Genomic DNA, 23,964 nt, shown 5'->3' with positions numbered 1-23,964 from the left:
TATATATAATCTTGATCAATCCACTTAGTATATAACTATATATGCTTCTATCAAGGGATACACAACACACACATACACCACATACTTTTTAGCAACACAACACAACAATGGAATATTATTGCATTAAAGCTACAAACTTTATCATCATCATTCTTCTTGTTCTTCTACATCCATATGTTGTTACTTCATCTCAAGAACATAAACAAAAAGACAACACAATGATCAACGATCATCGGTTATCTACACAGATCATTATACACGCGCTTCTTTTGTGGGCTTCAATGGGCTTCTTGATTCCCATTGGGATTTTAGTCATTAGATTGTCGAACCGAGAAGTGCAAGGAAGAAGGCTTAGAATCATGTTCTTTATACATGCTGTTACTCAGGTTCATTTGCTAGTTGCTACATTTTTTAATCATTTAACTAATTACATGATAATCCTACTTTTTTTTTACTTTAGTAATAAATGAAGTTTGTTACTTTGTTTATTGAGCAATTAGTGTTGCTTGTAATGATTGTTTAGATACTTTTTTAAGTGTAAGATCAAGCATTAATATTGGTTTTTTAATATGTTTTTGGCACTAAATTTCTTGTATTTTAAGGTATTACATAAAATAATGAAACACTAGGGGACCCCGGGCAGATTATGGGTAATCTGGGGGCTAAGTAATGTTTCCCTCGAAGGTTAGGTCCAGCAGAGTAAGTTGTACTTCAGGGAACCTGCAAAACAGACACCGTGAGCTCGTCACTGAGAAGGGGGGGGGGGTTCCTCCTTGTGACCACCCTCCGGCGTGAGAATCAGTCTATATTGCTCTTTAAATATAAAAGTATATGAATACTATTAGAGCAATTATCAAGTAAGTTATACGAGATAGTAGATGATGAAATGATAATACCATTTGCTGTCTTTTATAGCCGAAGGTGGGTTTCCAAGGGGTTTAGCCGGCCCAACACGCTACCAACTGTAACCTATGCACGTGCCCTACCTGTGAGTGGTGGATAGGTAGCGGCTGACACAGAGCAGGCGTGCCGTGCACTCTTCGTCTTCTACCAACTGCAGGCTAGGCACGTGGTCTGGCAGGAGTTGGTGGGCAGGCGGCGGCTATTGGTCACAGTGCTGTGGCGTGCTGTCTGCCACGCTGCTGTCAGTGAGCTGTCGCATTCTTGGTCAGATCTTTTGTCTTTACCTCGTCAGGTATCACGCAAAAGATCCTCCATACGGACTGGCCCATTTTGGCGGGAGTTTTCCCCCTCCCGCCTTTGCTCATTCTTTCAGGTGACACTGAATATTTGTAAGTGTTAAGCCTTATGCGTGTAGCTATGCTGTGCGGGTAGCCTTCCCTGATGGCTTGTATCCGCAACTGCGGGAACAGGCGGGTTACTTTACCATTGGGAGGCTTTTCCCTGCGTATGCAGCTTGCATACTGCGCGTAGGCTTCTCTGAGCATGGTGGGTCCTGCGGGAGTAGATGGTCTTTGCGCAGACATCCCTGTTCAAGGTGAGTCATGCGGGACCAACTGAGCCCTGCTGGGACCTACCTCTTCACATATGTTGTTACTTCATCTCAAGAACATAAACAAAAAGACAACACAATGATCAACGATCATCGGTTATCTACACAGATCATTATACACGCGCTTCTTTTGTGGGCTTCAATGGGCTTCTTGATTCCCATTGGGATTTTAGTCATTAGATTGTCGAACCGAGAAGTGCAAGGAAGAAGGCTTAGAATCATGTTCTTTATACATGCTGTTACTCAGGTTCATTTGCTAGTTGCTACATTTTTTAATCATTTAACTAATTACATGATAATCCTACTTTTTTTTTACTTTAGTAATAAATGAAGTTTGTTACTTTGTTTATTGAGCAATTAGTGTTGCTTGTAATGATTGTTTAGATACTTTTTTAAGTGTAAGATCAAGCATTAATATTGGTTTTTTAATATGTTTTTGGCACTAAATTTCTTGTATTTTAAGGTATTACATAAAATAATGAAAAATAAAAAATAAAATCTTTTTAATTTATATTATTTATTTTTTTATATATTTATTGCAGATTATGTCAGTGATTCTTGTAACAGCAGGAGCAGTACTTTCTGTAAAGAATTTCAGCAATACTTTTAATAATATGCATAGGAGATTAGGAGTAGCTCTTTATGGGCTTGTATTGTTGCAAGCACTTAGCGGGCTTCTACGCCCATCCAGGTAATACGCATTTACGCATTGCTTGGGTTGGGTAACGGGCCAAATGAGGTGGGTTGGGTAACGGGCCAAATGGGCTGGGTTGGGTAACGGGCCAAATGAGTTGGGTTGGGTAACGGGCCAAATGGGCTGGGTTGGGTAACGGGCCAAATGAGCTGGGTTGAGCAACGGGCCAAATGGGCTGGGTTGGGTAATGGGCCAAACGGGTTGGGTTGGGTAATGGGCCAAACGGGTTGGGTTAGGTAATGGGTCAAATGGGCTGAGTAACGGGTCAAATGAGTTTGGGTCATAATGCTTACTTTTAATTATGGGTCAAAACGGGCTGGGTTAGGTAATGGGCCGAACGGGTTGGGTTAGGTAATGGGTCAAATGGGCTGAGTAACGGGCCAAACGAGTTTGGGTCAACATGTGTACGTTTTAGTATGGGTCAAAACGGGCTGGGTCGGGCTGCCATAGCAGATCAAAAAAGGTTATAATAACCAAAATAGAGCATCAACAAAAGTATATTACTATTAAAAACAAAACGGGCAGGCCTTGTGCATTAAATGGTTTTCGACCCTTCTGACCCATTTGATTCTATTTTATTATGTGTAGCCCGTTTGACCTATTAAAGATAAAAACATAACTTAAAACGACCCATACATAAGTAAACGGGCCAAAACTGACACCTCTACTTGTTACAGAGGCGGTAAGACTCGAAGCACGTGGTTTTACACACACTGGCTGCTAGGAACAACGGTTTCTCTACTCGGGATCATCAACGTGTACACCGGATTACACGCATACCTAAAGAGATCATCTAGGAACATAACACCTTGGGTTATTTTTTTCACAGCGGAAATCGTGTGCATTGGATTTTTATATCTATTTCAAGATAAGTGGGAGTATATACAAAAGCAAGGAACGATTCGTGGTAGTGATCAACCCACAACTACAATACAACCGACGGATAATCGAGAGGTTTTAGCCAAACAAAACAAAGATTCGTGTTAATTAAAATCTTCGGTTAGTGATTTAAGTAGAAAATACAATGTGCTTAGTATTCATGTGGAATCATTCATATATGGTATGTTACAAAACTGTTTTATATAATGTTTTTTTTTCTTAATTTTTAATTTGGAGGCCTTAACTAAGTGTGGGTCTAAAGCCCTATCTTTATTTCTCTGGCCCACGGGCCGGCCCTGCTTTTTGTTTAAATATTTGTTGCAAAAGATCTAATTAAATTTTAACAAAAGTTGAAGAAATCTAGTAGGGTCTTACAGGCTTACAGCCTAACAAGTTATCATATGCACGAGAACCGACTTTTATAAAGTTATATGTGTAAGGCCCCGTTACCGGTGCCCTACTTTGGACGTTGGATTTACTCATAAACGCAGTTCTAATTATCAGAGTTAATTCAAACTTTCGCGGAATAACATAAAACATCAACAGTCATTACAAACGTTCATAACTTGTCTTTTAAACATAACTTAAAACATGTCTTTTAGTTCAACATTAACAAATAAATCTTCAGATGCCAGCTTCTTTATTCATCCGCCATGTGTCTCCCTTCAAGCCAGCTGTCTCATCCTACTCGCCTGCGTGCATACTAAAAGTCAGCTACGCTGAGTGAGTTCTAGTTAATCATACAACATACAACATATTCATAATTACATGCTTTCATACGTACTCCATGCTTTCATACTTTCATTTATACATACTTACTTACTTACTTACTCTTTTCCTTTCATATTCATACCTTACGTTATAAAGAGCATTTCGCCCTATAACCTTCGCATATATTATTAGGGTATGCAACCCTTTAACCTTCGCATATATTATTAGGGTATGCAACCCTTTAACCTTCGCATAAATTGTTAGGGTATGTAGCCCTTTAACCTTCGCATAAATTATTAGGGTATGCAACCCTTTAACCTTCGCATAAATTATTAGGGTGTGCAACCCTTTAACCTTCGCATAAATTGTTAGGGTATGCAACCCTTTAACCTTCGCATAAATTGTTAGGGTATGCAACCCTTTAACCTTCGCATAAATTGTTAGGGTATGCAACCCTTTAACCTTCGCATAAATTGTTAGGGTATGCAACCCTTTAACCTTACCTTACCTTTAATTATCATCACCATTATCATATCCATACATTTAACAATATACATATCATAGTCGTACATACTTCCTTATTCACATACACATAACATACATACTACACTTTACTTGCCTTAACGATACGTGCAATACCCGAAGGTCGTTCACGTACTGTCAGGCATACATTCATAGCAATCACATATGTCATTAAGACATACACTTACCATTTAAGGTATGTGTATTAACATTCAAATCGAGTATGCACACAGCCCCGAAAACATAACAAGGAAGTGGGGCTAGAAACTCACCTGAAGTCGGTTACGTTCACCGTTTATGGTAATCCCTTTCTTGAGCTGTGCACGACTAACTGTATAACAATTACACGTATCAATTAACTATTACTACTCGTATCGTATTTCTATCTTTATATGACCCACAACGAACGGGGGTCCGGGGGCAGCGCCCCTGGTAGCGGGGTTCTAGGGGCGGCAGCCCCTAGCGGGGTCCAAGGGGCAGAGCCCCTGGCTGGGGTTAACTGTCTTAACACATTTTTCACTAGGATTTTAATTCATTTCTCAGCGAACTTAATATTAAGCGAATTTAACATTTAGCGAACTTATATACACGCGAAGTTATATACAAGCGAACTTTGCATGTAGCGAAGTTGGCCACCAGCGAACTTATGTAAGCGAACTTGTATTAGGCGAAGTTCACAGTAGGCGAACTTAAGGACTGGCGAACTTGCTATGCTTAGCGAACTTGCTGTGCGAACTTACTGGGGGGGCGAAGTTAACAGCAGCGAGCTTAGTTGTGGCGAAGTTGCTCAGCTGCACCCCTGTTCGTCCTTAACCCCTCCATAATTATCTCTGTTACAACGTGAAATTCTTGGATATGATTCTAACCAACCCGCGATCATTCCTATGATCTTTTTCGGGTAAAACTTGGCCCGGAAAGACATAAAGTTTGGACCTTTAAGTTCAAAAACGTTCAATACAAGATCTACGGTTTATCTTAAACGAACCGTACATGTTTATGGGTTTATTAGGTTCGTCCTAGCATCAAGTTCGCTACTTTACGTTTCGTTTAGACCCGATCTATTATAGTTTCAAGTTTCATGGCAAACCGTCTATAAAAACATGAACTTTAAGATCGAAATCATACCTTTATGTGTTCGGTTTGCTTGGTTATCTCGTATCTAGCTCGTATATTGAAGATCTAATAATGGTTGGCTTGATCTTTGGACTCGAATCCCGTTTCACTCTCACGGCCGTATGTAAGGTGGTGTGTGTGTGTGTGTTTGGAGTGTGTAGAGATTTGGATGAAAGGAAATGAGGATTTAGGGTTTTAGGGTGGTTTAAGGAGATATTTATACTCCTTAAGACCCATGGACCTAAGGCCCATTACCCTTAATCCATCTGAATTAATCCAAGTCCATGATCCTTTCTTGTTTAATATTAATTAGTTATTAACACACGAAAACTTAAGACAACTTTCTTTATTTAATATTAGAATATATTTAGGATGTTACAATATGTTCATGATGCAACGCGGGCAGGCAGTCGGATATATGCGGTTTAAAAAAATGAAAACATATGCAATGATGAATGATCAAGCTAAGCCCACAACAGCTAGCATAAGCCATTAAGTATCCAGTGGCAGAAAAGCAGAATGAAGTGAAACCATCATGTTGCCTCATGCAGTTTAGAGATTATTAATTTTAAACCAAGTACTCAACATCTCAAGTATCAATGGATTAATAATTTATGATGACCCAACATCTTATTACCAAAAAAAGTTGTCAAAATGTGTTTTTTTAACCACCAAAATCCAATATAAGTTACTTTTAACCTTACAATATCGTATCTATGTTGTTGAAAAGAATACGACACCATTTGTATAAAAAAATTTAAAACTGTAAAAGATACATACGATACCGCCTATACTGGGATAACTTTTCACTCAGTTTGTTTTCTCGTTTCAAAGTCCATTTTAAATATCCACTGATATCGCATTCACTTTGGCACCATTTTGGACGCGTATTTGCTGGTTGTGAAGCTCTCATCAATGCAAACACAAACCAATAAACCATTAGTTGTATTTTTCATGAATGCATATAATTATTATCTACAAAGTTAGTGAAAAGTATGGTTTACTATGTTTTATAACTATAATCAACTATAAGATTCTTTGAGGATTAAAGATTGAGGGTTTGGATTCAACTAGTTTATATGACCAAAACACAGGGGCTCAAAGAGACAGTTACTCGTAGTTTAATAAAAGAGTGAACTGCGGTTTTCGTCCTTGTGGTTTGTCCAAATCTGCGGTTTTAGTCCAATAGTTTCAAATTTGCGATTTCCGTCCTTGTGTTTTCATTTTACTTGCAATTAAACCCAACCCCACTAACCTGGTCGTTAAACATACTAGTGTGCCCTTCATGTAAGGGGCAATTTTGTCCTTTTTTGTTTCTCTAATACACCTCGGCCCTCACGTGTGAGGGCTTGCAAATTAGAGTTGAGGTTTATTTGGGAAGAAAAGGGACACAGCTGCCCCTAACGCGAGGGGCACGCTAATGGGTTTAACGACCAAACTTAACGGGATTAGTGGGGTTGGGTTTAATTGCAAGTGAAATGAAACTACATGAACGAAAATCACAAATTTGAAACTATTGGACTAAAACTGCAGATTTGGACAAACCACAGGGACGTAAATTGCAGTTTACTCTTAATAAAAACGCCACTTAACCTAAAGGAAGGAGTTGAACCAGGTTGCGTGCGTTATACGGGTACAAATTTATGATCCTAGCCTTATATATATATATATATATATATATATATATATATAGGGTAGAGATACTGTACGCTAATACCTTAACGTACGAGAGGTACGTGAGACGCTCAAAGGCAAAAATCTAAAACGCTCAAAAAATGCTCACAAAAACTTAAACGCTCAGCCAAAAACCTAAAACGCTCAAAAAACGGTCTTCGTGAAAAAAGTAAAAAAATGATTGATTAACGATCCAAAACTGTTTTTTTCGGTTAACCAATGATTAATTGGATATGTATTGACGATTCCGAGATGCTGGGATGTGATTTCATGGATCGATTCGTGAAAAACGGGATTCGCTTACGTTAATATACGTTAAGGATTAGTGTATTGGATCTTTTCACTATATATATATACACACACACACACAAAATAAATATAGTTAAAACGTAAAGTAAATACGCTTAGATTTGAGATTCATCTTGAATGTTGTTAGCTTCAAACACATAGATCACGACGGTTATTTGTCTTCCCTTCTCAAAGACGTCTTACTTTTATCATTCAAAAGTTGGAAGTCTTTGAGGAAGAGAAGGCAAAAAACGATCTTAATGACTTCTTCAAGTACATGCTAAAATAATATGTCTTATATTGTGTAACTCAAAATTGTGAAAACATGCTAAAGCAAGAAGCCCTACTCGTTTGTTTTAATTCAACAAAAATCTCACCCTTATTTATATACGCGGAAATCAGACATGTGGGACCTTAATCGATACAAGTCAGTACCAAAGATCCTTAAACTACCTAGTGGCTCCTAGATAACTCATTAGGATAGAGTCAACCCCAATTGGATGAAGAATAAAAGCATCTAATTCAACAAAAGGCATCCAAAACCATATCATTTCATATAACTTTGTGATTTCGTGTTGCCTCTTTGATAATTGTTCATAATTTCCATATCTCAATATGAAGCATCTTACAAATGGAACCTAATCTTAAATCCAAACCCATAAATTCGATAATGTGGTTTAATAATTCAACGTCACGAATCAATGAATCATCCATGTGTTGTTCGCGCTATGTTTTATATCATTCCTGCCCCTAAAAGCCGGAGTCTTGTATGTTAAGTTGTTCTTTTGATTGCTACGGGCTTTCGACACGTGGATGTAAATTATGCTTAACCTGAAAACGTACATTGTAGAAACAATCATGGATGAAGTTGCTAGTTTTGTGGTTAACATTTAGCACACTAAATATTGCTTTAGGAAATATTTGTCCAAGTGAAATGAGGTATGTGCAAGTTTTCAATATAAAGCATTAAACATATAGAAAACTATACTAATTATAAATTTATATACTTACAATATTAGGAGTTTAATTTTCTGTACGTTAACTTTACACGTGGGTACTCTATTATTTATAACTATTTATAGTAATGTGCACCTACGGTTACCGTGCATGTTAGTGTAGCATGGATCATGTCATCTTTCCGGATTGGGGTGAAGAGAGCTCCTCTCTTTATTTACAGATGTTCATAAATCTTGAAACTAACGTCAAAATTTAGGTTCGGTCAAATTTCTATCAAAACCGACTAACGCTTTTGAGTTTTGACTATTTGATCTTTTTGAACCTATTTCTTTCACTAATATCCTTTTGTTTTCCTTATAGTCATGCCCAATACAAATCTCTCTATAATATGCTATTTCTTATTAGTTATTACAATGTTGCAACTTGTCAAGAATAAATAGTTATTAATTTCTACTTTAAATTTATTTAATTTGTATAAAAAAGTTTTAATATCCTATACAAAAATTAAAAGTTTTGTATAAAAAAAAAACTTTTCATTTGTATGAACTAACTTTAATATATAATTTATCATTTATATAGAATTGGGAACATATAGAAAAGCAATACACTAAGTATTCAATAAGTCATCATAAAATAATTCACATTGTGTTTTATAACTGTCAAGTCTGTAACTAACACATTCATAACATGATACATCCGTCACACCCATCATCTCTCACAAGTTAACCGTCGTCTGTCGAATACATCCTTCAAACCTCCTTGCAAAATGTATGCCAAGTATCCAAGGGCAGAAAAACACAACAAAGTGAAAACGTCATGCGGCCTCCTGTAATTGAGGCGCCTGCATGAACAGGTACTGCAGAAAACAACACAGATTGGCCACTCTTAAAAACGGTACGATTTTTGGATAAAATGAGCAAATTTTAATCTTCAAATTACCTCAAATGACTTGCCGGATCGTTCAAAATCCAGCATGCTTAGAGCAACTTCACAGCTCTGTGAAACAATCGGTTCGGGATCTTTGGAAAATTCCTCAAGTAGAGATATACAGTGCTCATCTACAAAAACGGTTTTTCAAGTATTACTGCAAATATACAGTTTTGTTGTCTGCATTTTGATATAAATTTTTTTAAAACTAAGTTGTATGCAAATAAAATATATACTGAAATCAAAGTATAAAAAATGCTTGGTGAGTTACATTTAGATACAACTTGGTTTTCTACAAAAATTATTTACATGTAAACAAAAATAAACCGGACAGATTTGTATATTTAGACTTATATCAAGTATTGAATATTACAAGTTATTTAAAAAACTATAATATAGCTTAAATGACAAATTAATAATAATAATAATAAATTAATAATAATAATAATAAATAATAACCTGCAATGGAACCCAAAGCCTCTGCAGCTTCATGTCTAACCATCGGATGCTCGTTTACATCTTTAAGCACTCTAGAAAGTGCATCAGAAGCCGATTTGTTTTGCAACTGCCCCAAAACATATGCAACCTTAAATACATAAAACAAAAAAAAGTTAGATATGCAAGCACGAATACAAGGTTACAAAAGTAAACAAAAATATCAATGTCGCGGACCTCGTGTCGTAATAAAGCACTTTTTGCGTTTAATGATTCTATAATAGCAGCAACTGCTTCATCACCTCCATGATTCCTAAGTCCAAATAGAGCTGCGTATCTCTCATACATGCCTTTTTCTTCACTTAAAATGATTTCCCTGTATTAAATTAAAACGATTTATCACTCAATGAAAGATATTTAAGGTATTTGGAAACAAAAAGATGACAGACCTTAGTTCATTTACAGAAGAGCAAGAAGCAGGTGCAGCTGGATCAACTGACAAAAATGGTGATGCTTCTATTGTGGATGACTGATTATTTTTCAGCTCCTGGATTCTAGAAAGTGCCAACTCACATGTCTCCCGAACCTCTTGTGCTGGATCCGAATCCAAACTGTCCTTCAAATAAAGAATATTACTCTCTAAACCAATGGCACCAAGTGCTTCTGCAGCCTGTTCATGTGTATGCAATAACAGCAAAACATGAGTTTTTAAACATGAAAGAAAAGAAAGAAAATAGAGAAAAGAAGCCAACCTCGTGACGCACGATCGGATGCAAAGAAAGATCATTAAGAACAAGTTTCAAAGCAGGAATAGCATCCGCATCTTGCATTTGACCTAAAGCAAAAGCAGCCTCATGTGCTAACAGATTTGAAGGATCTTTCGTTGCTGCAAGAATTAAAATTACACATCTCATAAAACCGAGTATGCCTTGAAAGAAACACACTACTACAGATGAACATACAATCACATTCAAACTCATAGCATCACATCTAACATCATCAACGGACAGTTCCAGGTCAAAAAAACGGTAAATGACATACAAAATGAGCTGACTAACAAAAAAGAGGCAACTTGCTTCCATATCTAGGCTTTTGCAACAATTACAGTAGTGAAATTTCAACAGGAATACAACATTGCGAGGCTTTGTGATGATATCATGCTGAAACTAATTTGTTACAAAATTTGATTGCCTTCCGTGAAACATAGTAGACAAAATCAGTTGTGTGAGATATTCAAGCATTCATCTTGCTACAAGCAAAATATGCCCTAATTGCTGATAAAAAAAACTTCAAAAAATGAGCTGTGTAAGAGATATTCAGGTATTCATCGATTGGGGAGTTGCGAGTAGTTTGCCTAAGCGGGAAGTACTCAGGGAGTACTCATGCATGGTAAGTTATAAAGAAAGTAACTTTCGGAAAATTATATATATGTCAAATATCATAGATTTAATAAATTTATAAAAATACGTGAATATCAATATAAATCAAAAGAATACATTTTCAAATGCTAAGGTATTTTAAAAACTGATATTCATTCTTCCAAACAGTGTTGTAGAACTTGCTAGGCTCTATGGGGGGCCCAACTAGCAATTAATCAGATTGGGACTTTCAAAATTATACACACACACACACACAACAGTTTTGTACATAGTTTTTCAAAATAAGTAAAATTTTCCTACTTCAAAGATTTTGACCAAAATTTTACCAATTTTAGGGACCGATTAGGTGAACTCGAATCGGTAGCCCTTCGATTTACAAACAATCAGCACCTAATCACGATTTTTACAACACTGCTTCAAAAGTATCTCCACGAAAAACAACGAAAATCAGTGACCGACAAGTTCTGAGTTTGACCGATTCCAAGTAATGTTGGCCGAACTAGATAAACTCGCCACAGCACCCTAGTGAGTACTCCTAGACCGATATTTACAATACTTAAAAAAACAACATTAGCACTACTTAAAACAACTCAACTTCAACAAACTACTGAATTCAATTAACATACAACTAATTCTACTCACAGTTACTAATCATCTACAAAGCAATCGTTTATCATTTAACAACATGTATAACCACATAACTTATCGCAAAGAGATAGATAACAAACAACAAACCGTTTATGAGAGCATTGCGAGGCGCAGGGCCTCGGAGATTACGGAGAGAGAATAATACTCTAAACCGCTCCGATATCGGCTGCGATTGATCCAGTAACCGCTCGCATAGAAACTGCTCGGTCTCTGGAGTTACTTCGAACGAGTTTCCGTCAATCGCCATTGTTTATAACACGTTAAAAGCTTGATTTGATTCGAAAATGGAGGTTCGAGTGGTCCGATCGGAGTACCAAAACCCTAACGATGGATGGATAGTATCTTTTTAGCTTACGGTTGCAGCTATTGAGTATTATCAGTTTATCACGTTTGGTCCTTTTACTTTCGACGCTCTCAGAATCGAACCGGAGATCACAAAAATCCAGGTGATGTCCTCCCAAAGTTTTTCTGTGGGAACCGAACCTAAGTCACCATTGAAGAACTCATGCTCGGTACAGCTACACCACATTCAAAAAGACAACTTCAAAATTTTAAAGTCCATGAAATGTCAAAAAACTAAACGTTTTTTTTTAACTTCAAATTTTTACTACGTAATTTTCGGTTGGCAAATAGCTGAAACTAGAGATGAGATTGATGCTATGAAAAACTGAAAAACATACCAAAAGCGAGTGAAGTTATATCAATGTTGTATCGAATTTGTCGGTTGGGTGAGCTACTGAACATACCGAAATCCAAATGAGACCAAACCCAAAACATGACAAACGAATATTGGTTTGTATTTGTTTGATACGGCTTCAACACTTGACATAAACTATTCACCCTAAACTAAAACATTAAAACCGGCATTTATAAATATTTTTTTTATAAATGATATATTTTATGCCAAAAAAGATTTGTTATAATCTATAAATGACATGTTTTATATCGTATCCTCTTTTATAAGTTAAACTAGCTTTATAAACTCATGTATTATACGGGATAAATTAATGTATAAATTACAATGAATAACTTACTACAAATAAAAAAGGATAATTAAGTCTCTTTATATTATTTAATTTTTAAGCCTTATTAAACATTGAATATTTGAAAAAAAAATTACTATAATTTTTTTAGATGTCTCAAAAATTGAATGTTAGTGTACTCTTTAAACATAAACTCTTTTTTATACATTTTAAATTTAAAGAAAGTATATTTTATGACATGTAATTATTATATTAATATTTTTTTATATTAAGTATGCTTACAATATAACTTATAACATTAATAATTCAATCAATGAGATTGACCAATTAATACGACATGTTGAATTTATAATCTATACTATATATTGAAAGATATTTTTTTTCTTTTCCATCAATAGAAGAGAAGTGATTTTGACGGAAATTTGATAGTGAGAATTAATCTTAGAATGTCATGTGTATAGAATTATTTTCTTTTATTAGTATAAGTAGATGTCTATTAATATATTTGTTATTTGATCCAAGATTTAAACACTCAAATATAAAATACAGTGTTAACCTAATATAACCATATTTTTTCAAAAACCAAATTAACCAACCATTTTATAATCAAAACCCAATCGATTACAAAAAAAGACAAACCCAATGCACGAGTCGGCCACATCAGGGCCAAGTGTCGAGCTCATTTAGGTCTGATGTATACATGCATTTATGCGAAGTAAAAGGAAGTTTTCACAATGTGAAACACTTCTTTTAAAGCTGAAGGGTAGGGTTGTTCAAAAAGCTTACGGCTCGCTCGAAGTAGCTCAAAAAGCTCGATTCAAAATTTGCTCGGCCTGTGGCTCGGTCTGGCTCGACTCGTTAGCTCGGCTCGTTTAAATTAAACCCTAAATTTTAATATCTATATATAATAATAGCATACCAAAAAATAAATAAATAAAAATTATATATATATATATATCACGCCACTCAATAACTAAAATCTTATAAAAAAATAACTAAAATAAAACATATAAGGTTATAAATTCTCAAGTTTATAAATTTAATATAATATGTATGTTAAAATTATAATTTTTGTCTTTTATATACCAAAATTTATAAAATTTAAAATGAAAAAAATAATAAAAAAATTAAAGGAGTCCGGCTTTGATGAACTCGAGCTCGGCTCGAGCTTTAAATAAGCCGAGCTCGAGCTCGAACACACTCTGGCTCAACTCGACTCAGCTTAGTGAAGCGTAATGACTAATGAGCAACATACGGTTATGAAGTCTATAAATGATAAGTACATACATCAACATCAAAACAAAAAAAAAAGTACAAATAATATCTCAAACTCACTATGATACAAATGTGGCTTCTTAACATAACGTTGCATTATAAATAATAAAATACACTCCGGTTAGTTAATCATCGGAGCAAATCTGAAACCGATGGCAATACGAGTAGAAACCGTTGGACCAACAATCAGACACCACTGCACACGATCATCCAATCTCTGCTTCCGTTCATTCAAACCCTGAAGGTACATCAATCAAGACCCATTTTTTATTACACCCTTTATTCAATAACCCATATATGATATATTAATCATAAACAATTTGCCTTTTATCATTCCATGCATAATTTGTAACCATTCAATGAATCTTTTGTAGATATGGGATTGAGTAAAACCGAAATCAATTTCAAAAGATTGCTGGCAGCTGCACCACACCAACAAAATAAACACAAACTTATGCATGTATGTTTTCATATTCATTGCTTATTTGAATTTATTAAAACAAAAATAAAAAAGTTTGCTCAGAATTGTGCCCACCAACTGTTTGATAAAATGTTTCAGTAACCAAGGTTAAATTTTTCGACTTTGAAACACAATTGCTAATTCGCTAATCATGTTACCGCTAGGGGTGTGCTAGGTTCCGTTCGGTTGTTAGCCTAAACCGAAACCAAAGTCACCAGTTAATCTATTTTCATTAACTAGCCGGTTTTTGGTTTATTCGGTTAGTGTTCAGTTAATTTAGGTTACTAACCAAAACCAAACTTGGGCTAAAATGTATGCTTAGAAATACATGAAACGGAGGTATAAAAGATTAAAAGCTAGAAATATATGAAAATATGAATGGTTTGGTTCGGTTAATTTCGATTGGCACGTAAAGAAAACAGATAAACGATTTTCGGTTATTTCGGTTTCGGTTAACAGTTTGGTTATTGCTCACCCTAGTTGACACCATTAATGGCATCAAACATTGTGATATATGGAGCTAATACATACGTTGATTTGCAGTATGTTGCTACCTTAAGAGAACAGCTGGAACAAATCGAGTTAGAGCGAACTCCAGACGGATTACCGAGGCTCGGTTTCTTTACTTTTTCCCTCTTTCGTGTGTGTGTTTATTATGTCTGCATTGCTATTATAATCTTTCTGTTGTGTTCACAGAGTTTCGAAAGCCTTGGTGAATGATTACTCGCAGAAAATTGAAGCAGTTGCAGCGAAACTAACTAACCCTGAGGTACATTTATTTATGATACATATATAGTATTTAAATAGAATTCACATGCTACAAAATCATATTTATCTATACATTTTTAGCAGCCGGAGGTTTTAGCATTCCGTGAGCTCAGAGTTGATACGTCTGTCAAGGAAAATATTAATAATAAAAAGGAAGAAGAAAGTATTACTTCCCCTGGTTTAAGAAGAAGACTTGTGTAAGTATAAACTACATGATTATACTGATTTTAGGTTTTAAATTTGATCTTATTTTTGTTCGTATTCGTTTTACAGACCCTCGTCATCGTTTAGAGGCCAAGATTCTTCTGAATCATCTGATTCATCGTCTCCTGTTAAATTGGATGCTGCAGCACAAACACATATTACAAAACACAGGTACAAGGCCTGAAAGTAGGTGTCAGATTTGACCCGTTTACATAAGAACGAGTCGATTTTTTTTTTTGTTTTTGTTTTTTTTTATCTTTAATGGGTCAAACATGTTGAAACAGGAATCTTCAAGAAGATTTGACCCGTTTACATAAGAACGGGCTGATTTGTTTTTTTGTATTTTTTTTATCTTTAACGGGTCAAGCATGTTGAAACATGAAGCTTCAAGAAGATTTGACCCGTTTACATAAGAACGGGTCGATTTGTTTTTTTGTTTTTGTTTTTATCTTTAACGGGTCAAACATGTTGAAACAGGAAGCTTCAAGAAGATTTGACGGATGAAATGGTGGTTTTGGCCCGACAACTGAAGGAAAACAGTCTTAAGATGAACAAATCAATACAAAACACCGAAAGAGTGAGTCTTTATAAGTCATACTCGAATTTCAAATCTTTTGTTTATATAAATTTCCAAATTTTGGCATTAAAACTCGGGTGCAATTCGAGTGCAGATTCTTGATTCAACTGAAAAAGCAGTTGAGCATAGTTTAGCAAGCACAGGGCGAGCCAATACGCAAGCTACGGCTATGTATTCAGAGAGTTTCAAGACCTCATGCTTCACATGGCTTCTGATGTTTGTAATGTTATGCATCTTTGTTATGGTGGTTCTTCTAATTAAAGCCACTTGAAGCATGTACACACATGCAAACATATCTTGTTATATATACAATACAACCAGTTTTGGATCTAAGCCCCTTGTAATAGTAGATAAGCAATTGAATGTACTCATGCTTGAGTGATGTTTAATCTTGTTATAAAAATAATAAAATAATTCTTTTTTTTGTCTAACATGTTTAATAAACGGGTGATGTACAAGTTACAACTTTATTACATCGTGTTTACAACCTACTAGCATTCTTACACGCCATTTAGACCTTTAACTTGTTTTAATCTGCCAATTTGTTTTACATGTTTATATAAAACGACTTACATTATTATAAACGAAGTTTTTTTTCTCATCTGAATCTCACGTGGCATCTATGTGGAAGTGACAGGGAAGATAAGAGTTTGTGTGTGTTTGTTTGGGGGGGGGGGGGGGGGCTAAAAATTTGAGACATGAGCGGAAAAGAAATGTGAGGGAATGGAAAAGAGAATACAGGGAAAGAGAGAGAACCACCGAGATAGTAGTGCCCATATGGCGGCAGAGATGCTATCAAGATATGATTAATATTTTTTATACAAATATAAATAGTTTGGATTTATCAAGTTCGACCTATAATCCGTCCAATCTAAAATAATAAACCTTTATGTTAAAGCATCTATTGCCAGTTCGGACGTTGATGTCGTATAAACGGATCCAACTCTTCTGCTCACCAAATCGTGCAAATCACTAACCGTAAATATATAGTAAAATCACCATAATATCCATTTTGACACACACAATCGACAAAACATCCTCGACTTTTTGAAATAACAAAAATAAGATTTTGACTTTTTTTTCATTTTAACTTCCAATAATGTCAACCAATAACATGCTACCAAGTGTTAACATCATGCGTCAGCTTTTACATTTCAGTGAACTAAAATCTTTCGTATGAAGAAAATAATTTCTTGGATATGTTGCACCAATGAGATCTAATCTGTTGCACCATTTTGAATATGATGCACCAAAGTGATGTAATCTATTGCGTCAAATAAAACATGTCGGGTCCTATTTTGCCGAACGACCAAAAAAGCCCGACCACCCTGGTACATCCACGCCCGTAATTGCAGACAACGTTAATGACCCGGTGGTCCACCCCACTGTGACAGAACCCATAGTTCACGCATGACATTTTGTGTCGAACAAGACTCGAACCCATAAGCTCTCGTAACTATTTTTTTATTAACTTAATCATCGAAAATGGATAAGTTGATTACTTTTTCTAAGCTTCCTATCCCATGCCACGTAAGCATGAGACAGACACAACTTATTACTTTCGACTTCAAAATCGGTTCCGTCTTGAAACCCTAAATTCAATTTTAATTCAATTCAATTGAATCCGTCTGATTGATTGATTGACCTTTCATGGATCCACGTAAGAATCATTCATTTCTTTTCAATTCAATTCAATTTAATTGTTCAATTCCACTCTATTGTATTGTACTTAATTTAGGTGGTTATTATTATTATTATTATTATTCAATTGTTAGGGTTTGAGCCTGTTATTCTGAAGCCTTGTTCCTCTCATGATGGCCTGCTGCAAGATAGACTTAATATCCTCAAAACAACAGTTAACTTTCATTATTTTTATTTGATCATTATTATTATTATTATTTTTATTTTTTATTTTTTTATAAAAATCCCCAAAATTATGGTTTCATTTTCAGCAGTTGACTGATGATATCAAAGAAGAAGAGGAAGGTGATAACCGTACGTTGGACCGAACGGTACGCGCTATCCTGCCTGCACTTGTATTGTATTGTATTGTATGATTTTGTTTTGAGTTTTTTAATTATTGTTTCTTGGTAGGGGAATGATGATATGGATTCATCAGGAGGTCTTGTTTCTGGAACTCCCGATAAAATTAAGAGAGTAAGCGAATTGCATATGTATTAAAGCTCGGCTTGTTTCGACCTCTTTTTCTACAGCTTGACCTTGGTTCGTGAGTTGTTTTTTCAAGCTCGGGCTGGGCTCGTTTATAAATTATTAATTAATTTATATATGTTTAAAGACCCTAAGCTTGGCTTGAGCTAGTGTAGTACTTTAAACGAGCCAAAGCTCAGCCTGGTCTGACTTATGAGAGCTTGAGTTCGGCTCGTGAGTTGTTTTTTCAAGCTTGGGTACTCACCTCATTTATTATTTGTTAGTTAATTTATATATGTTTTAAATTATTTGTAAATATTTTGAGAAAAAACCTTAAACGAGCCTAAGCTTGGCTCGAGCTAGTGTAGTACCTTAAACGAGCCAAACCTCGACTCAAGCTCAACCTTGCAGTGTGTAAATAACAATTAGAAGTCTAAAAGAGGTAAAACTTGAAAATACACAAGGCTCGTTAAGGCTTAACGAACCTAAACGAGTTTCCTATACAAGGCTCGAGGTCGGGCTTGATAACTAAACGAGCTTTATTTGATGCTCGGGCTTCATAACTAAACGAGCTTTATTTGATGCTCGGGCTTCATAACTAAACGAGCTTTATTTGATGCTCGGGCTTCATAACTAAATGAGCTTTATTTGATGCTCGGGCTTCATAACTAAACAAGCTTTATTTGATGCTCGGGCTTGATAACTAAACAAGCTTTATATGATGTTCGGGCTTGATAACTAAACGAGCTTTATATGATGTTCGGGCTTGATAACTAAACGAGCTTTATCTAATGCTCGGGCTTGATAGCTAAACGAGCTTTATTTGATGCTCGGGCTCTGCTCGAACTTGGAAAAGATCGCCTTGTTTTGAGCTTTTTATCAATCCGAGCTCAAGTAACTCACAAGGGCTCAGCTCGTTTGCACCCCTAGACTCTCACTATAGAACTTAGCAACTAGTGCTGTCAAAATGGCGGGTCAAACGGGTTTAGTGGGTTACTTGACCCACAGGCACTTTTGTCGTATCACAATTGCTGTGTTAAATATCTATGATTATACGTTTGAAATACACCCTAGGCAAATTTCGACTCATTTGACCTTAGTGTTCATTTTAGCCAAGCTCTATAGGTTTAACTATTTGACCTGTTATAAAAGTTATTATAACCCAACTCATAATGATCTGATGAAAACTTGATCTTTTTAGTTTAAAACAAGGATGAAGCCAAAAATATGGACCGCCAAAGAAGAAGAGGCGTTAGCCACGGCTTGGATCGACATTACAAAGGACTCGGAACCTGCTAACTCATTTTGGAAACGGGTTCTTGCGCATTTCGAAGAACAATCGGGGAGTACTGAACGGAATGTCCATCAGCTTAATTCAAAATGGAAGGAGATGAACTTGAAGATCACCAGGTTCAACGATATCTACAACGACAAGGTGACGAACCGGCAAACGGGTCAATCAGACGCGGATTTATTGAATGCGACAAATATAGATTATAAGAAGCTTTATGCACCCAAAGGCTTTTTTCACGAGACGACGTGGGACATTGTTAAAAATAACCCGACATGGATTGCTGTTTCAAGCGTTCCTGTTACGCCTGCCCAGGTTACTCACCAGCCATTAAAAAGAACTAAGACATCCGATTCAAACACGTGCACGAAATCTTCAAAAGCTGATTTTCCCATCAAACTCGACGATGAGGATGAAGGCGTCCCCGACGAAGAGCCTGAGCCGCCAACGCCTCAACAAAAAAGGAAGAAGTCAGTGTCATCGTCTTCATCAACAGAGCAACAAGAACTGCTTAAGATTGTTTCCGAGTTTATCAGTTTTAACAAAGAAGATATTGAGAACAGAAAACATGTCCGAGCTGAGAAGTTGCGCCTCATGAAAGAGAAACACGAAAGTAAGATGCTTCTTTACCAAGCTGAGATGCGCATGTTGGAAGAACAACAAAAGGACAAAGACATGGACTTTATCCTAAAGCCGCATGATCATTTGGATGGAGTGATGCTGAAAGCGGTGTTGGCACGAAAGCGTGAAATAGCACAACGTTGGGGATGGGAATGAAATTGTGCTAAGTTTCCAAATGTTTGTGTATTTTAACCTAGATTAAGCCCAAAGATATTTACATATGTGGCTTCTTTTGTGGTAATTATCGGCGTATGTTGTCGGACTAGGTAACTAATGAATGGACTTATTAAAGCTTTCGTTTTATTAATAACGGGCCAAACACGTGGTTTGGTTTTTTCTGGTCAGTTTTCGGTATAATTCGTAAACCAAATCAACCTGCTTGGTTTGAAAATTTTAAACAAAACAAAACCTTTATTTAAAGGTGACCATGAAACAAATGAATGACATTGACATGTTTTGTTTCTAAAATTTTAATTCTTCATTTAAAGATGAAATAAAACTTTCATAAATTATTTAACTCCAAAATATATTATTTGAAGATATCCAAACATAGATGAATTTAATACATACACAACACAAGATCCTTGGTGGCAGTTATAATGCCAATGCAAAGAACATGAGTAAACAATAAACACTTGGCTGCATCATTAATATGCAATGTTCACCAATTTTGAAGACTATGTTTATAATTAAAAATAAATAAGCTAATAACAACCTAAAGAGGTTGGATCCAATAATTTTTGTTACATGATATGCATGGTTTTATTGTAGGATCACACGTTTCGTATATCTAAATACACATGCATAACTTTCTGAATTCTGAATGACCTTACTATTAAATCAAAATATTTCATCGGTGCGAATCTTAATTGGATAAGATAGAGTTTTATAAGAACGAAAATGTATTTCTTGTGAATCGCTAAGTTGTAATTCATGTCTTCAAACAGACCAAAGACTTCCTTTTTATAGGTATGAAACCATCACGATGTTTAAATTTAATGACCACAACTCTTCATAAAAAATGAGATAGGTAACGGTTATAATTGTCGACAACTTATTACTGAGGATCAAGTTGTTGGTTAACCGTACTGATTACAGATAGCCATCTATCATTAATAGTCAGTTGCTATGGATAAACAATTTCCATCATTCATAGAAATCCCTAACGGCTTTTCAAATATGAAGCAACTTTTCATAATACAACAAGACCCCACCAGGGGCTCTGTCCTTGGACCCTTCCCGTGACACTACGTTCCACGTGACACTACGTTCCACATGTTTGCATGTCATACGTCAACTTGACCATGACAACCAAAATCTTGATTGTTTTCATGTCGGAATTGAAATCTCTACTTTTTAGTCATACTTAATACTAATCCTCACAACAAATCTAATTAATTAAGAGTTGGGAAACCTAAACCATTACAAAAGAAAAAAGACAACAGAAACAATGGATGTATTTGTTATCTTCACCATGGTTTCTTGAATTTGTTAGATTCTAAGGGTTAAGTTTCAATGCAAATCCATATACTGTTAGTGTTAATTAATCCTTTATTAATTAGAAATTAATTTTTATTCACAAAGATTATTCAACTACATGATATACCTTGCAAGCTAGCCACATAACCATGTGATGATATCTCATGTGAACCCTTAAACAACAAAAATTTCAACCTTAAAAACATCTTATTAACTTTCGTATCGTCGACAAATCTTGAGTTTCCTTAGCCAAAATGATCTCTTCAATTGTCACATTAAAACATTAGATGAACTTCTTGGATCATGTCCAAGCCTAAGCTCCAAATCAAGCTCATCTTCATTACTTTGTTCTCGAGTTCTTCTTTTCGATTCTCCATGATATTCATTTTCACCATGTGACCAACCAAATTCTCGAGTTCTTCTTTTGATCACTTCATGATTGTTTTCATAGTTTACCGGCTGAGAACTACTTGACATGCACGAAAAATACTCGGCATAACCAACGTTTCCCTCTTGATGATTATCAGGAGTTTCGGAAACATAAGTTTGTGGATAGCTTGCGAAAACCGGATGGTGAAATCCATAGTTTGCATAGAAACTATGATCTTGATCATGTTTAGTTGAGTTCATGTTATTATTACTCAAATAACTAGGCCTACTCTTGGCTCTATCTTTCCTGTGGATGTTCATGTGTCCACCCAAGGCTTGCGCGGTGGTGAACCCGCGCCTGCAAAACACGCATTCGTATGATCGAATTCCTGGCCCAACATCAACTTGTTCAAGTGAGTTAGTGAGTTGATCTTCATGGTTTATGCCCATGGTTATGGACTCCATATTTGATGTAAAAGAAAGGTTGTAATTTATATGTATCTTATATGATAAAGAAAGGAGTAGAATTGAAGATGCTTTATAGAAATGGTGTGTGAAGATTTTGGAGTAGCTAGGAGTAAACAAAATGAGACAAAAGACTAGGTCTTAATATTCACAAGATTTATTCTTTTTCCAAGTTTTTGTAAAAGACTTGTATGTTTGATTCATTTATTTGATTGATTAATATATATATATATACACACACATATACGGGACTACGGGAGAGAGAATTTTACGTATAAAACAGTTTTTTTTTTGCGAGAACAGAATTCTATTTTTTAGTTATAAAAGTTTTTGAAATACAAAAAAGATGTTTAAATTCAATGTTTATTTAGCTCTTCTAATATTTTTAAAAAAATATACATACACAAAGTTTGTTTATTAATAGAATCTACACATAATTTCATACACATATGTGGCTAGGTAAATTCATAAAAAAAATATATGAATATATTAACTTAATGATTTATAGAGACAAAACATAGTTTTTTAAAAGTATGATCACTACTAGAAAAAAATAGACAATTTCGATTAGTTCGTTATGTTTTTACAACAATTTTGTCTTATATACATGTACACACAATATGAGATCGACTCCTTGTTGTGCATGTGATACGATGACTTTAATTCGACTTCAACGTGCTCACAGTGAATTGAAAAAATCACCATGTTAATCGGGTTGCATACATGACACGCACATTTGTACTTCAGTGTCTATGTTTCTATGAGAGAAAGACGGGAAACTAAAAAGATGATTTCTACAAGACTAAAGCTACGATTAAAAATCAAATCTCGATGTTACAAATTCAACATAACGTATTTGCAATCGATATTAGCGTAGGCTGTTATATATTTCTAAAATTTGAGTGTTTTAATTTATATTTCATCAATTCCGATAAAAAAAAACAAAAAAGATTTGTCAGTTTTGTAACTAGTGTTTGTCCTTAATCATACAAAGAAATGCTGTTTGACTCATTACACAATCTTTAATTATTCTACACCTTGTATTTATATTATATACTATTAATTATATAAAGTTTTGTAAAGTTAGATAATATGGATGCGACGGCAAAGAAAACACATACACAACTAATTCAAAGCTGTGAACTTTTGTTTATAGAATTGAGATTATTCATGAAAATTGTAAGAAGGATTATTAATCAATGACTTATATTTGATGGATTCTCAAGGGACATCTATATTATATAAACTAGTAAAAGTTTGCGCGTGTCACAACATTTGCGCGTGTCACAGCATACAGAAGCGTTGATATACATTAGCCCATTAGCCGTGATAAGCTAATTTTAACTAAGCATACAAAGTTAAAGATTGTATGTTCACGTGTTATGATGGCTTGTTTTTAATAAAATTTATATCGAAACATGGTTAGGTATTAGTTTTGATTGTTATATTTACATAAATAAAGAAAATAACGCATTTGTATACAATACTTTATTCTTAGACATCAATTTCCTTCAATTATATATGATGTGTATCGAACTATAAAAAACATCATGATAAAACAAACTATTATCACACATGTTTAAT

The 23,964-nt window shown here is 35.1% G+C and overlaps 5 protein-coding genes across 5 annotated transcripts; 3 read left to right on the top strand and 2 right to left on the bottom strand.

The window, feature by feature from the left end:
• Positions 1-1,551: 1,551 nt before the first annotated feature.
• Positions 1,552-3,281, top strand: LOC143614139 (cytochrome b561 domain-containing protein At2g30890-like). The gene is made up of 3 exons (XM_077087660.1): positions 1,552-1,760; positions 2,056-2,204; positions 2,885-3,281. The coding sequence occupies exons 1-3, from the start codon at positions 1,593-1,595 to the stop codon at positions 3,192-3,194; spliced, it is 627 nt and encodes a 208-aa protein (XP_076943775.1). The 5' UTR covers positions 1,552-1,592; the 3' UTR covers positions 3,195-3,281.
• A 5,758-nt stretch (positions 3,282-9,039) lies between these two features.
• On the bottom strand, positions 9,040-12,067 carry LOC143614133 (deoxyhypusine hydroxylase-like). The gene is made up of 7 exons (XM_077087655.1): positions 11,828-12,067; positions 10,466-10,599; positions 10,163-10,383; positions 9,951-10,089; positions 9,738-9,864; positions 9,291-9,409; positions 9,040-9,207 (listed from the first exon to the last, which is right to left on the bottom strand). The coding sequence occupies exons 1-7, from the start codon at positions 11,985-11,987 to the stop codon at positions 9,166-9,168; spliced, it is 942 nt and encodes a 313-aa protein (XP_076943770.1). The 5' UTR covers positions 11,988-12,067; the 3' UTR covers positions 9,040-9,165.
• A 2,304-nt stretch (positions 12,068-14,371) lies between these two features.
• On the top strand, positions 14,372-16,524 carry LOC143614137 (uncharacterized). Its single transcript, XM_077087658.1, has 7 exons — positions 14,372-14,458; positions 15,002-15,069; positions 15,155-15,227; positions 15,311-15,423; positions 15,500-15,601; positions 15,908-16,007; positions 16,102-16,524. Exons 1-7 carry the CDS (start codon positions 14,375-14,377, stop codon positions 16,276-16,278), a joined length of 717 nt encoding a protein of 238 aa, XP_076943773.1. The 5' UTR covers positions 14,372-14,374; the 3' UTR covers positions 16,279-16,524.
• A 766-nt stretch (positions 16,525-17,290) lies between these two features.
• Positions 17,291-20,526, top strand: LOC143614144 (uncharacterized). Its single transcript, XM_077087664.1, has 5 exons — positions 17,291-17,338; positions 17,746-17,862; positions 17,960-18,019; positions 18,102-18,164; positions 19,357-20,526. The coding sequence occupies exons 1-5, from the start codon at positions 17,291-17,293 to the stop codon at positions 20,221-20,223; spliced, it is 1,155 nt and encodes a 384-aa protein (XP_076943779.1). The 3' UTR covers positions 20,224-20,526.
• Positions 20,527-21,816: 1,290 nt separating this feature from the next.
• LOC143614143 (uncharacterized) lies at positions 21,817-22,365 on the bottom strand. Its single transcript, XM_077087663.1, has one exon. The coding sequence runs from the start codon at positions 22,363-22,365 to the stop codon at positions 21,817-21,819; it is 549 nt and encodes a 182-aa protein (XP_076943778.1).
• Between the last annotated feature and the right edge of the window lie 1,599 nt (positions 22,366-23,964).

This window comes from Bidens hawaiensis, unplaced genomic scaffold (assembly GCF_021521415.1).
Source record: "Bidens hawaiensis isolate Kalapana, Puna unplaced genomic scaffold, B.hawaiensis_p1.1 tig00039052_1, whole genome shotgun sequence".
In the NCBI taxonomy this organism is placed as follows: Eukaryota; Viridiplantae; Streptophyta; class Magnoliopsida; order Asterales; family Asteraceae; genus Bidens; species Bidens hawaiensis.
The sequence above is the reverse complement of the archived record's forward strand: the minus strand, read 5'-3'. Positions and strand labels throughout refer to the sequence as shown.